The sequence below is a fragment of the Taeniopygia guttata genome, chromosome 2 (genome assembly GCF_048771995.1).
Source record: "Taeniopygia guttata chromosome 2, bTaeGut7.mat, whole genome shotgun sequence".
Classification (NCBI taxonomy): Eukaryota; Metazoa; Chordata; class Aves; order Passeriformes; family Estrildidae; genus Taeniopygia; species Taeniopygia guttata.
The window spans coordinates 143,223,533-143,237,201 of record NC_133026.1 but is presented as its reverse complement, the minus strand read 5'-3'; the positions used below and the strand labels follow the sequence as shown (position 1 = coordinate 143,237,201).

The 13,669-nt window shown below is 39.6% G+C and overlaps 1 protein-coding gene across 6 annotated transcripts in view; it reads right to left on the bottom strand.

Annotated features, from left to right (window-relative positions):
* EFR3A (EFR3 homolog A) overlaps positions 1-8,381 on the bottom strand; it is a 76,542-nt gene extending 68,161 nt beyond the window's left edge. For 3 of the 6 annotated variants that reach the window (XM_002187800.7, XM_012572123.5, XM_030266705.4), the window contains exons 1-2: positions 8,277-8,381; positions 3,817-3,868 (exon numbers count right to left, since the gene is read on the bottom strand). In XM_002187800.7, the coding sequence (XP_002187836.4) occupies positions 3,817-3,826 (10 nt within the window). In that variant the 5' untranslated portion in view covers positions 3,827-3,868; positions 8,277-8,381. Of the gene's footprint in view, positions 1-3,816; positions 3,869-3,980; positions 4,711-6,217; positions 7,642-8,276 lie in introns of those variants that run through there. The other 3 variants (XM_072925014.1, XM_072925015.1, XM_072925013.1) reach the window with 3 other exon arrangements.
* Between the last annotated feature and the right edge of the window lie 5,288 nt (positions 8,382-13,669).

The window sequence follows — 13,669 nt, the reverse complement described above, 5'->3', positions numbered from 1 at the left end:
TAACACAAGGAAAGAAGTAGCATGCATGAATACAGAAATTAACAAGCACTACTCAGTTGTTCCAGCTCCTCTTTGTTTTCACCTTGCACAAAGCAGGGAAGCCACCAGGACGCTCCACCTGCTGTCAGAGGAGCTGCCTCTGCACAGACAAGGGGCAAAAAGCCACACAGTCTTTGGGAGGCCAAGGAAACAAAGTATTGTGTAGTTTCACGAGCATGCTTTGAGTCATTCTGAAGTAACGACAACTGCCTCTTCACTGCAATCAAGAGCAGGCCAAATAATGGAATATTTTCCACATAACTAGTATATGTACCTCTTAAATCAGAATGGTCCTTTTCCAACTGACAAATATCTGACAGAAGAGTGTGGGAGGTGTTAATATTACTACATTTCACAGCCATAAATCAAAGGAAGAATGTGGGAACATTACATTTGGCAAAATCCTTATTTTTATTTATTTGTTCTCTTAATTTATATGTAAAGAGTCAGCCATAAGGACTGTTATCAGTTAAAAACAATTTAACTAACAATTATTATTAAGAAAACCTTGAAAACCAAAGATACAGTTATGTTAATGGTTTAAGTCAAAGGAGAGAAGAATAAGCTAAGAAAAAGTTAAAAAAATTCACATACAGAGCTACCAGAAGTAAAATATATTTTTATCGTCAACAGGTGCTCTCACCTGTGCCTTATATAATTCTTCTAGTTCAAGCAATTTCATTTTAATATAAAAGCTGCCTTTTAAGTTAAACATTTCACTGAAGTCAGGGTATATATCCAGCAAGTAGGTTAGCTGTTTCTAAAAAAGTAAAACCTCATTTTCTATCAAGCTGTGTTTCAAACATCTGATTAAGTGTGAATATCCAGTACATAATGTTCAAAAAGAGAGTCTTCAACAAATATTTTTATATGACTTAGCTATCACTTTTTCTCCACAGCAGAAGCATTTTTAACATTTCAATCCAAATGCAGCCAACAAAAAAACCACCAAAACTACCCATGTTCCATAACAGAAGTATGAAATTATCTGCACAAATTATTCAACAGGGAAACTGAGAGCATACGAGGCAAGTGAGAAACATACAGCCTCTATTGCAGAGACTATCTGGTTATAAGTTCTTTGGCTTCACTTTTAAATAAAAGCACTATTTAACCTTTTACTCCACAGTTTCTTTGTGATAAAGCACACCTTAAACAGTTACAAAAACAGCTGTGGTTCAAAGCTAGTCCTACTCTACTCAATCAGAAATGAGAAAACACATTCGCTTCCTCAGCATTTCAGAATTTGCATTTCAGCTTCAGCTGAAGACACCATCTATGTCTGTAACCATTTGCATCAATATCCATGCTATTTGCACAAGAGAAACTTGTACCATAAAGTTAAAGATAAAAAAGTCCAGGGAAAAGCTACACCTTGGCAAGGCTGATCCAAGTGCTGCAGCAATGATAGAGCACCACACCTCCACTGCAGATGTCAACACAAATGCCATGTCATGGCTGGTCAAAGCCAAGCACTTTTACTTCTCAAGGTAAAGAGAGTAGACTGAAAATTTTCTATTTGGGCTCCTACAATGGCATTGAGACTAAAAGCATAACATTTTTTAGTATTCAATGCAGCACTAAATCCCCACATTCCTAAGTAGAGTTGCTAAGCAGAAACATCAATAGAAAATGTGATAATCCAAATATGCAATGAACAATTCAGGCAGAGCCCAGCAGCCATAGCCCAGCTGAGGTTGAAAGAGAAAAGCATCCATCACCTCTGGCTAATGAACTTTGTTCATCTCTCCCCCTCTCAGTACCACAACCCAATTCTGACTAATGCCTACTTTTCCACAGTTAACACTGAAGAAATTAAAAAACATATTGTCCTGTCAATGTTTCACACACAGTTGCTTCAACACTGACCTCTAAAGTATCACCAGGTACAGCTGAATTCCCCAGAAAGGCTAATTAAGCTTTTACTCAGTCTTTATGTAATACGAGTTATCTGGATCTCTCATGATATTCCAGAACACTGCCTTTAGACCTATGCATTCAATCAACTACTGTATAAAGTGGGAGAGGGATAAAATTACCACCAGGAACTGCTACACAGACCCAGGAAACAAAACAGGACAATAGTGGATAAGGCAGTTGGTCAGTATGACCCAAGAACTCCATAAAAATTTCCTGTTAACTAGATATTATTTTTCTACTTAATTTGTAAAGAACTCATTGTAACATGACAGAAAAGATTTTTGGAAAATATTTCACCATAACAGCCTTTTGTTTAGGAATAAGTTTTATTCCTAAAGACTGTCAATGCACTTCTTGATGTGAGGGATGAAAGAACTTCACGTGAAAATAAAATAAAAACAACACACAAAACCCCCAAGCCTTTAGAAACAACTGAGATTCTCAGATTTCAAGGACAAATAATTTAAGATTTCAAAGTAACACTGTAGCAGCAGCCTTTTTCATCAATATGCTCTGAGAAGAATGCTATGGAACCTTTAGAGAAGCCTAAATTAGCAGGCAGAAGATTTCCTTTCCACATGCAACAGAGTTGAATTCCTGAAGGGTCTATCTCCATTGACTAGAAGTACAACCAGCCACAAAAGGACGCTTGCATGCCTTAAAATCCCATTGTACATCTTCATTGCTATAACTTTTAAAAGTAAAATATTATGAAAATTTTTCACAAGAACCGCAATGTTAGGTTCCCTTTCCTTCACCCAGGCAATGAGCTACACTCATTAATACAGGCAATGATAAATAAATGGCTGTTTAGTTCTGAGTGTCTTGCACAGATAGACACTGCAATCAGTTCTTCTGGTCTACTTTAACTCCCATCTGACTGAAGTAATGCAAATCTACATGCATTGATATGAATGACCACAAATATAAGCACATCTGGTTTAAATGAAAAAAAATCTTACTTTTCCAGTTTAATTGGTTAAAAAAATTCCACTTCACATGACAGGTGTGACACATCATATTTACAGTAAGGTATTTTACATGACCAGGGTTCAAAGGACACAACACAGAACTACTGCAAGGCATTTCTAGTGCCCACAGATACAGCATATTACAAGTCACAGCACAGAACAAATGCTCAAAGACTTCCTCATGAAATTAAGCATCCATGAAATTCACTACACTCAGTATGAGTGGTACTGTAACTTTTTGGATAAAACAGATTGCTTTATCCAAAGACTGGTGTTAACAATGTTACTACAGATCATATAGATTTTTTTCTAAATGGAAAAAATCATAAAAGAAATAGTTAAATTTATACTTTTCTAACACATTTTGTAACAGTCCTTTGAGTTAGAGAAATGTGATACTCTTGAAGGTAAATAATTTGATTCTTAGAAACATTTGCCTCAAAAATCTCACTTAACTTTGAATGTCAAAAATTTTAAGTCTTACCACTTTTTATCCTAAATAGTGATTCTATCTTCTATAAACACTAGGTGTCATTTTCCAAAGATAGGATTACAGCTATATCAAAATACAGCTTTATAATATAAATTTTTTTTTCAGTTTTTGAATCCAACTATTTCAGAACACAGTCTAAATCACGAAATTCAATGTTATACTGTGAAGCTGTAATCAAAAGGCAAATGCAAAGCTCATATAAAATATATGTAAAATATATGGAGATTTACAAAGGCAGAGATTAGATGATATTAACATCTTAAAATTCTTATAAATGACAGAAAATATAATGTTTCTTTTTCCTTTTACTTTTTTTTTAAACCCCAAAGAAAATATCTTAAGATTAAACACCCCTAAATATTGTCTTAATGTACTTAAGATAATAATACTTACTGCCAGGCATTGTTAATCAGGGATGTCTTCAATTTTGCAAAAACATAAGAAACTATGAAGAAAACAAACAAAAAAAAAAACAAGTCAAGACTACAGTTTAAGACAATTTACGTCCAAATATGCTCAGTAACTCATGCAGAATGAGCATTCTTCAGCTCCAATACCAAAGAGGCTGTTACCACAGAAATCCAGATATCCTCTTAGCTGACCAACTAGATGTAGATTTTGCCTGTTCCTGAAATGCAGTCATCCTGTTCTTGCCTTTGATGCTGGAGTAAACATTTTTCTGTTGGGTACTGTGACCTCCCAAGTGCCACTGTTTAGGATGAGAAATCCTGAACATCTCACAGGATGATTCCACTTCAGCTCTAAACCACAGCACTTCCCTGTTAAAATGCCTGAGAGAGGTTTCTGTTCAACACTATGAAAAACAACTGAAAAACCTGTGTGGCACTTTCTAGGGCATTTTCCTCACAGTATCAGAAAAGGCAGATTTTAGATCAGAGTGCAACCTCCTATACACAATAGCTGCTCACAGGATTTTTGATGCAATTAAATATATTCATAAAATGAACTCATCTGAAGTTACAACAATCTATTTTGGACATGAAAGTAGCCAAATCTACTGCTCCTTTACTCAGCACTAAAATACAAATTATTTCGAGATTTTTCTGTATTAAAGCAGTGTATTTGGCTCTTACTAATTGCCAAATACAAACTCCCCATAAATGTACTTTTCCACAAGAACAAAATCTCAGTTAACGATACTGAGTGTTGCTCTCTTCAAAAATAAAATAATTTTTTAAATAAAAGATATTCAGCTAATAATTGTATTTATATATAAACCAAAAAATAGTAATTCCATGGATGGATAACGTGAGAATAAACATTTTATTTGGTCAACATATGTTTTATTGACCACATATTAAAGCAATGCTCACAGTTGCTAAAAATAAACTTTATTCTCATATATGCATTTCAATTAAAGGTTCCAATTTGCTGACAGCAACTGGGATTAAATATAGTACTTCAAAGTAAGTTATTTAAAATATCCCATCTATTAGAAAGCTGTAGGTCCCTCTCCAAGGGCAGCATGAGAAACAATGTAATTTTGTAAAAGGAAATGTGCTGCAGGTTGTCATATCCAACAGACACATGGAGAAGCAAAATCTCGGCTTCAGAATGTAGTTACAGACTTAGCTGAAACATTACAGAAAACATATTTACTGGTATAAAAGAAAATAAAAATGCAGAGAACCTGGTGAGAGTTTCAGGGAGTCAAGTGCCAGAGACTCAAGAGTGTCTTACTGACCATCTCTGGCAATGCATTTTCCTAAAGCACAACCACTGCTGTCAGCAAATTTTACAATATTTTTAGAAGAGTTTTCTGCAGAAATTACTAGAAAAGTTGTATCAACTAAGACATATAGAAAATACCTATTTTTTAAATAATTCACTGGGTTTTTAGTCATTTTATGATCTGTAAAAGGACCAAAATTCCACATGGAGGTGGCCTGGCCTCTACATGCAGAACAGAGCACAAAATTTCCTCTCCATAAAGTCTTCCATCACTGCCTCACTTGGCCTAGGACAAAGTTTAATCCACAGATGCTGCCACTTGTTACAGCAGAACAGAACTAAACCAAGAAGCTTCCCACTGAGTCTGCTCAGCTATTTGTCACTGAGCAAAAATTGTACCCAACAAAAGAGGGAAAACCCCCCCACAGAACTTGATGAAGTAGTACATAGCTAATTAAAAGAGAGCTGTGGAAAATCATGTGATACCATTTAGTTTCCTAGCCTAACACTGTTTAACATATTCCATGTCAATTTGTTACATGTGACAAATCACCAGATGCAACTTATGGATATCAAATACTAAACACTGTTTTCTCCACCAAAGCAACTGACTCCTGGATATTAAGAAGGTCAACAAAATCATACCTACTTTTCTGTGCAGGACTAAGAGTTACTGTGTTTTTCCTAAGGATATAACAATAGTTCTAAATGTAATTATAATCAATTGCAAAGCCAGTGAATGTACCTTAAAAAACAGAGGAACACTTGCATGACACAAGTTCAGTTTCCTTTTGAGATGATTTTACACCATTTGGCTAGGAAACCCAATGTCAATTTATTGTTCATCAGAACAAGGATAAAAATACAGTTTCTTCAATATTTTTTTTCCATGAACTAACCCAGGATCTGAAATTAAAGCATAGTTTATGAGCACAAAAATTTCTTATTATCACAAGATTCCAGAAATGGCATTGAAAGCCAAAGAGAAAAGCAGGGATTGTTTTCCTGTACACCCTAAAACAATTAACCTGTTTAAAACACCTAAAATGGAAAAAAATTACATAACCTTGTGCTACAGGAAAAGAAAGGGAAGTCAGCATACCTGAGATTTTGTATTTTCTTCCAATAAGCCCTCTGTTATGTTATTATGTAATACCATAAATATTTAAGTTGATTTTGAGTCTCCAAAATGAAATTGCCAGCTGGATTTCTTTTCATTCCTCCAGCTTAAGCCAAATAAAGGGAGAGGCTTAAGCACCTCTCACAGCCACATAGGCATGAACCGAAAAATTAAAAATCCACTGCACATTTACTTTTTAGATCACTTAGTCCCCCACTCATATTTCCTCTTTGAAAAATTAACCAATGCCTTTAGCTTTCAAAGTAGGCAAATGGCCAGTGCAATGCAAGATTAATAAATCACATGTTCATTCCTAAATATAGACTGTTAAGCTCCAACTAAGATTCCCAGAACCCAAAAAATGCAATATAAAACGGATTTACATACCACAATGTAATTCTGGGAAAGGACCTGACTTTAATATGAATTAACTTTCTCAGTTGGAGAAGCAGTGCCATGTATAAAGCTGGATGAATTAATGAGACTATCCTGTTCTCTTACCCAAGATAGAATGCAACTACAGAAAACATTATTTGCTTTCACTTCAAAAAATTACACATCTTCAAATTGTTAAAAAATTGTGTGGTGACTTTACAAGGATTACTTCCTTATGGAGCTAGGCTGGGCAGTTAAAAGTCACTGACATCAATCACAGCTGCTTCTAACCAGCACTCTTTATAATTTAGATTTTATCATTATACTTGAATTGCCAACTCTGGTGAGTATTTTCACACCCCCTTCAAATCACATGTAATATAATATTTGTTCAATATTTTCTACTGCACAAGTTTGGATTAGAAGTCAAGAGAAGTTAGTGTCTATCATGAACTGCAACCATTGGCAACATCTAAAACAGGTGTTTAATCACAAACTGTATTTTAATTACATTTTTGTAAGATTTTTTTTTCCTGAATCAGAAATCAATCTCATTCTAGCAGTCTTTTTTAGACAAATATTAAAACTGTTATCAAAAGGCTTAAATAAAACCTATGGATAAACCTTTAGGCGTATCAGTGCACTACAGTCAAGATTTCAACTCCAAACCACCAATTTCCCAAAGAAATTTTACCATATGTTTAAGAGCATTAACACCAAGTCTTCAGGCAAGATGAAGTTATTTGAGAAAATAATTTAAGTTATTTGAGAAAATATTTGAAAATATTTAGAATTAATTATAAATGCTTTAGGAGGTAACTACCTGTAAAATCCCAAAGCCTTGGCTGTTAACTCTGGGTTTAGCTTACCTACTCGGTTTGCCCAGCAAACATTGATGTAGCTCTGCAAAGTTTAACACCTAGGCTAGCAAACTGGGATTTGATATAGCAACTAAAACTCTGGTTTAAAGTGATAGGCTTTCCCACAAGTCCCACAACAGCATAGAGACAATGCATACCACAATATTTTCCTCCTTGTATCTCAGCTCAAAGGACCAGGGGATACCTTTCTAGATGTATCCAAAAAGAGACTTTGTACTACGGTTTCCAGTAACAGGATTTGTGAACCCACACCTCCATGATCTAAAGCACGGCTCCGTGATGCACAGTTAATTTTAAAGACGAAGCCAAGAAAGCTCACAGTGCCAATGTGCATTGTGTTGGTTAATATCTCGACTGATATTTGATCTCCTGTCGATGTGCAGTGTGTTGGGTTAGTATCCCGCTGTCTCCAGGTCCATTTGAAGAAAGGGAACTCCCAAAGCCACAGCCCTGCGCGGTAAAAAGGAGGATCCGCTCGCTGTGCCCACAGCTCCCGTCCGGAGGGGGAGAGCCATCCTGCCAGCCCTCCTGCCGGGACCAGCGCCCTCAGGGACACCCGAGCCGCTGCCACGGCGGCTCCCGGCTGAGGCGATGCCCTGAGGCTTCTCCTCCCGCGCCAGCCTGGCGGCCCGAGCCTCCCGCCACTCCCTCAGCGCCCACCCCCTGGCGCGTCCTCCTCGTTCCCCAGCGTGGAGAAGGGGAAAGACGCGACAGATCGCGACGAGGAGGTGACTGTGAGGGTGAACACGAGCGGCCGGAGCACTGCCCGGCCGCCCAAAACTCACCTCAGCCTCCCCTCCGGCACGGTTTAGCAGCCGCCATCTTCACCCGCCCCCCCCAGCCCCGTTGAGTGCTCCGTAGCGCAGTGCACGCCGGGAGCCGTAGTTCTAGCTGGAGTCGTTCCGTCTCCTTTTCCGCCCATCTTTCCCACACAGAGAGGACGCCGAGGGGTCGCGGCGGACGAAGAAGCGCCCGGACACGGCACGGAGGGACAGTCCCGGCGCATGGGGCCGGCTGAGTCCCGCCAGGCGCGGGCCGGGCGGGCGGAGGCCGCCGCAGCGGACCACAACTCCCAGAGGCACTTGCGGCGTGGGCTCGCCGGCTCCTGGGGGCGTTCCCTGTGTCCCGTGGCCGCCCCGCGCCGTGAGGGCGGCTCGGGGCCGCGGGCGGGCGGGACTGCCGCTGTCCGGTGGACCTGAAGGAAGGGCAGGGGAGAGCGAGCGGTGCTGGACGCTGCCCTGAGACCGGAGTTCAAACTCACCTACACAGACCGCGATGCCAAACCCCGGTGAAAATGAGTGAAGCCCAAGGCAGCACAATCTCTTAGTCTATTTTCCATGAAATAATGCTGCCAGCTTCCAAATCTGATGCCTTTGATGCCAGATTTTCCAGACAAGCAGGGGGAAGTGGAAGTCTTTCATAGAATCGTTAAGATTGGGAAAGACTCCAAGATCAATGGAACCAACCAATAACCTTGTCAAGCAGAGCATGGCACTGAGTGGCAAGTCCAGTGGTTGAACACCATCACCTCCCTGGGCACCCTTTCCCAATGCTTAACCACCTTTAAAGTGAAGACAGCCTCCCTGATACCCAACTTGAACCTCCCCTGATGCAACTTAAGGCCATTTTCTCTTGTTCTGTTTCTTTTTGCCTGGAAAAAGTGACTGACCACCACCTGGACACAACCTACTTTCAGGCAGCTGTCGAGGACAAGAAGGTCCCCCTGACCCTGCTTTCTCCAGGATAAAAACCCTCAGCCTCTCCTTATCAGATGTGTGCTCCAGCCCCTTCCCCAGCGCTGTTGTCCTTTTCTGGACATACTGCAGCATCTCAAATGTCAATTTTTGTCGTGAGGAGACGACAACGGAACACAGGAGCTGAGGTGTGGCCTCGCTGGTGCTGAGTACAGGGCGACAGTCAGTGCTCTCACACTATTGCTGATACAGGCCAGATGCCATCGACCTTCTTGGCCACCTGAGCAAACAGTGGCTCATGCTCACCCGCTGTTGACCAGCACTCCCAGGGCCTTTTCCACCAGCATCTTTCCAGCCACTCTTCCCCGAGCCTGCAGTGCTGCATGCAGCTGTTGTGGCCCAAGTGCAGCACCTTGCACTTTGCCTTGATGAACCTCATGCATTGGTCTTGGCCCATTGATCCATCCTGTAGCCCTAAAAGCCCATTTCCAGTTGTAGTAGCTCCTTCTAAAGGAGAACAAGTCAATCCATTTGAATTTATATCTTTCAGTGACTTCAGTTCTGCTTATGTTGCATCTGCTAAAAACTAGCATTTTATTTTCTTATGCTTTTGAAACTACTTGAAACTTTCACCAATAGGGGAAACAGGATCAGTGTTTCACTTGTGTTCCTTGAAAATAATCCCTAAAAATGTGAAACTGAGGAAGTGAGATGTCTACACGTCTCACAGTTTTCAGCAGTATCCAAACCATGTTAATTTGTGAAAATTGGACAGACTCACATGTAGGTGCAACTGAGCAATTTAAAGAAGTAAACTGTAGTCCTTCTTATTCATTTATATAATTTCTGAAATGCAGCTTATGGTTTTGAACTCTTGGGGCCAAACATAATGAAAGTGATAAGACACAGTGAACATTAAGCCTTCTATAAATATGTGTATTGAGTTACTGTCTGCAAAGCAGAACATGTTAGCATTAGAAGCCAATTTCTTAAGGTTTCTGCCAACAACAGTCAGAACTACACGGAACTATATTTGCCCTTTGTCCTTTAAGTACAGCTGGTGATAACAATCCTCCTCATTTTCTGAAACCGAGAGGAAAGTTTTAATTTTTTTTCATCAGCCAAATATTCAAATGCATTATTATAGTTTTAACTCATGTCAGATGCAGCTTTAGTTCAAAGATCATCCTTCTAACCATCAGCTACAGACAGTCCTCTCTTTACTGAAGAGTTTCATTCCAACTATTTATCTCATTTTTCTTTTCTCTGTGCATAAGGGCATGCAGGCTCCAATATTCTTGTCATGCCATATGGTTTCAGCAGAATTCTGGCAACTAGTGCAGTTGCTATATCTTACTAGTTGTCTAAAGAAAACAAGCAGCAATTCAGGTTGGAGCCACTGCTCACAGATATTAAATGTAACATTATGAGTAGCATCCTGATTTCTCTAAAACTGTTTAAAACCAGTTTAAGTTGCCTGACATTATAGTTCCTCTTTCTGTGATTAATACTTTTTATACTCTGAGGGTTTTCAAAAGTTTTTTCCCCATTTGTATTGTTTTAAACATATCTGTGTATATGGAGTAGCCCTACAAAGCTCAGATAACAGAATAAATACAGTGTTGGGATTGAGGTTTGTTTGTTGACAGCTGATATGTTTCAAAGCAGGTTTCTTTTATTACATTATTACATAAACCATGTGCTATGTAATACTAATAAAAGTCAATAAAGCCCTTAGCATAATTGTGGTGCTGTTATTTAAAACAACTATTTTCCTAATTCAAAGTAGAGGAAACAGCTGTCGTCTATAAATATATATATGTTGATCTCTTTGAGCTTCCTTATGTATTAAGTAATGGGTAGCAAATGTGTCACCCTAATTCTTAAGTTTTTCTAAAGCCTTCTGAGTTTACATTCTGTTGGAAAACTTTCCCACACAATTTCTGTAAATAAAATATTGGTTTACATTCCTTCATAGGGGTGAAGAAACTTGATGTACTAGTAGTTTGTCCAGTGTCTTTGGAGAGGTGGCCCATTCACTCTCCAATCCACTGTCACCTTTGGAAAAGTATAAAAGTTGGAGTCAGAAAATAAACTTCCTCTTTTACCTTGCAAAATAGCAGGTGGCTCGCGTTGTGCTTTCTCATGTCCTATAGCGACACAAATGTAGTTGTGAATTACAAGAATTTTTAGTTTTAGTGAGGACATCAGAAGAGTATCCGGACGCCTTTTTGTCCAACATCAATTTTTCATTTACTGCCAATGAAAGATGGACCTTTGACCATATCTGGACTGACAATCGAACTACCCAGTAAGATTAAGAAAAAGTTGAATTGCACACATAAACCACTGCTGCATGGGCAGTTTGCGGCCAAATTATCTGGTTTTACACCCCTTCCACCCAACCCCATCAAAGTGGACTGGCCAGTTTTGCTTGAATATCTCCTAAATCTGCTGGAGCAACAGTTTGTACACATGCTGGTCCACATATGCACAAAACTCCATGGCCCAAGTTCTGTAAAATGTGGTGGTCATCATTTTGGAGCAGGTCCAATGGGTGGCAACAGAGGTAATCGGAGAGAGCTGGGCCTGTTCAGCTTTGGGAAGAGACAACTGAGAGGGGACCTCATCAATGTCTGTCAGTGTCTGGGAGGTGTCAGAGGATGGACCAGGCTCTGCTCAGTGGTGCTCAGCAATAGGACAGGAGGCAATGGGCAGAAACTGATGTCCAGGAAGTTCCACCTGAATATGAGGAAGAACTTCTTTACTGTGTGGGCGATTGAGCACTGGAACAGCTTGTCCAGAGAGTTTGTGGAGTCTCCTTTACTGGAGATATTCAAGAACCATCTTGATGTTCCCCCCTCTCTCAGCCCCCTGAATTATCAGGCTAGCCCAGAGATCCGAGGCTTTGAGGGGAGGAATATCAGGAGATGGCAAAGATTTCCAAAAGAGGCTCTTACCCCACTATATGATGGTGCAGCTCTCTTTATTCTGTGATGTCCAAGGGGAGAGTGGGGCAAAAGAGGACGAAAGGAAAATGTCAGGGGTTTATCTAGACTTTGGACAGGGAAGGCTTCTTGGCTCCCCGCCAACCCTGTCAGGGCAGGAAGGAGGGGTCCAGGGTTATCTTGATCAGAATCACAGGGTCCCGGGGAAGGGGGAACAGAATGCCCATGAGCACAGTGTAACACCATCTGAATACAATCCTTTGCCATGTGCTATGGGATGACCTTGCCTAAGCAGGGAAGTTGGACCAGATGACCCACTGTGGTCCCTTCCAGCCTTATCCATTCTGTTATTCTATGATTATTATATTAGCAGAACTTTTAGAACTTTCACTTGAGAAGTATCTGAAGTGTGAGACTGAAACATCTTATTCAGCAGCCAATAATAAAATGTGAATTGCATGAGTAATTTGGCAGCAGCAGTTCTACATTTTCTGATTGGATTACTAAATCGCCTAAGACTGCAATCAAATGTTCAGTATTTACAGCAAACAGCAAAAAGTACTTCAGTTTGAAGTACTGAAGGAGGTTCAGAGGGTATCAGGAATGATTAGTTAGCCTTAAATGGTCTAAGAGAATGAGCTTTTCAATGAGTTTTAAAGAAAAAAATAATAAAAAGTAAAAAAATCCCAAAGAAATTAGTGTACTCCAGCAACAATATAATGCAGGAATAATAGAAAGCTGATGATGCTTTTATACCTGTGTAAGAAGGATACTGTTGATTGTAAAATGTTGGAGATAAAGAAAAGAGATAAGGAAATATTCAGTATTCATTCACAGAAATGAGTAATGGCTGGATTAGTGAAAATTAATAGTCCAGTTGCTGAACAATTATAATCCATTATAACATTAATTTCAGCTTTCAATAGTGAAAAAACAGGAGTTTCCATAGCAATGACTCCATTGCTTGCTCAGCCACTCACAGGTATTTCATGGAATGAAAATGAAATGTTATAACTATATAATGAGACACCAAATAATAATTCTGTTAATATGTGTTTTTTGTTGTATTTTGTCAACCTTTCATTTTTATGGTTGATTCTATAAATGGGTGGCAGCTACAACATTTTATTCCCATCCAAATGTAGCTGATGGTATGTTTCTATCAGCCCCATGTAGCCAGTGCAAAAGTCTAATGGGGAATAGAGGCTGATAGAGACTGTCATGGCCTGAATGAAGTCACGCTGCCTCTGAGTGCTGCTGTGCTGCATGTGTTGGAATTCCAATATTAACAGGAGTCAAAGGCAGGCAAATGGTGCCAAAATTGATATCACTGATGCATTTTTATCAGTCACTCAGGCAACAGAGTGCAGGCCACAGTTTGCTTTTGCTTGTAGGAGTATCCAGTATACCTGGAATTGAGTGTCCCATGGGTGGAAACACAGCCCAACCATCTGCCATGGACTCATCCAGACTGCACAGGAAAAGGGTGGAGCTTCAGAACACCTGCAATACATCAATGACATCCATTGTGTGGGG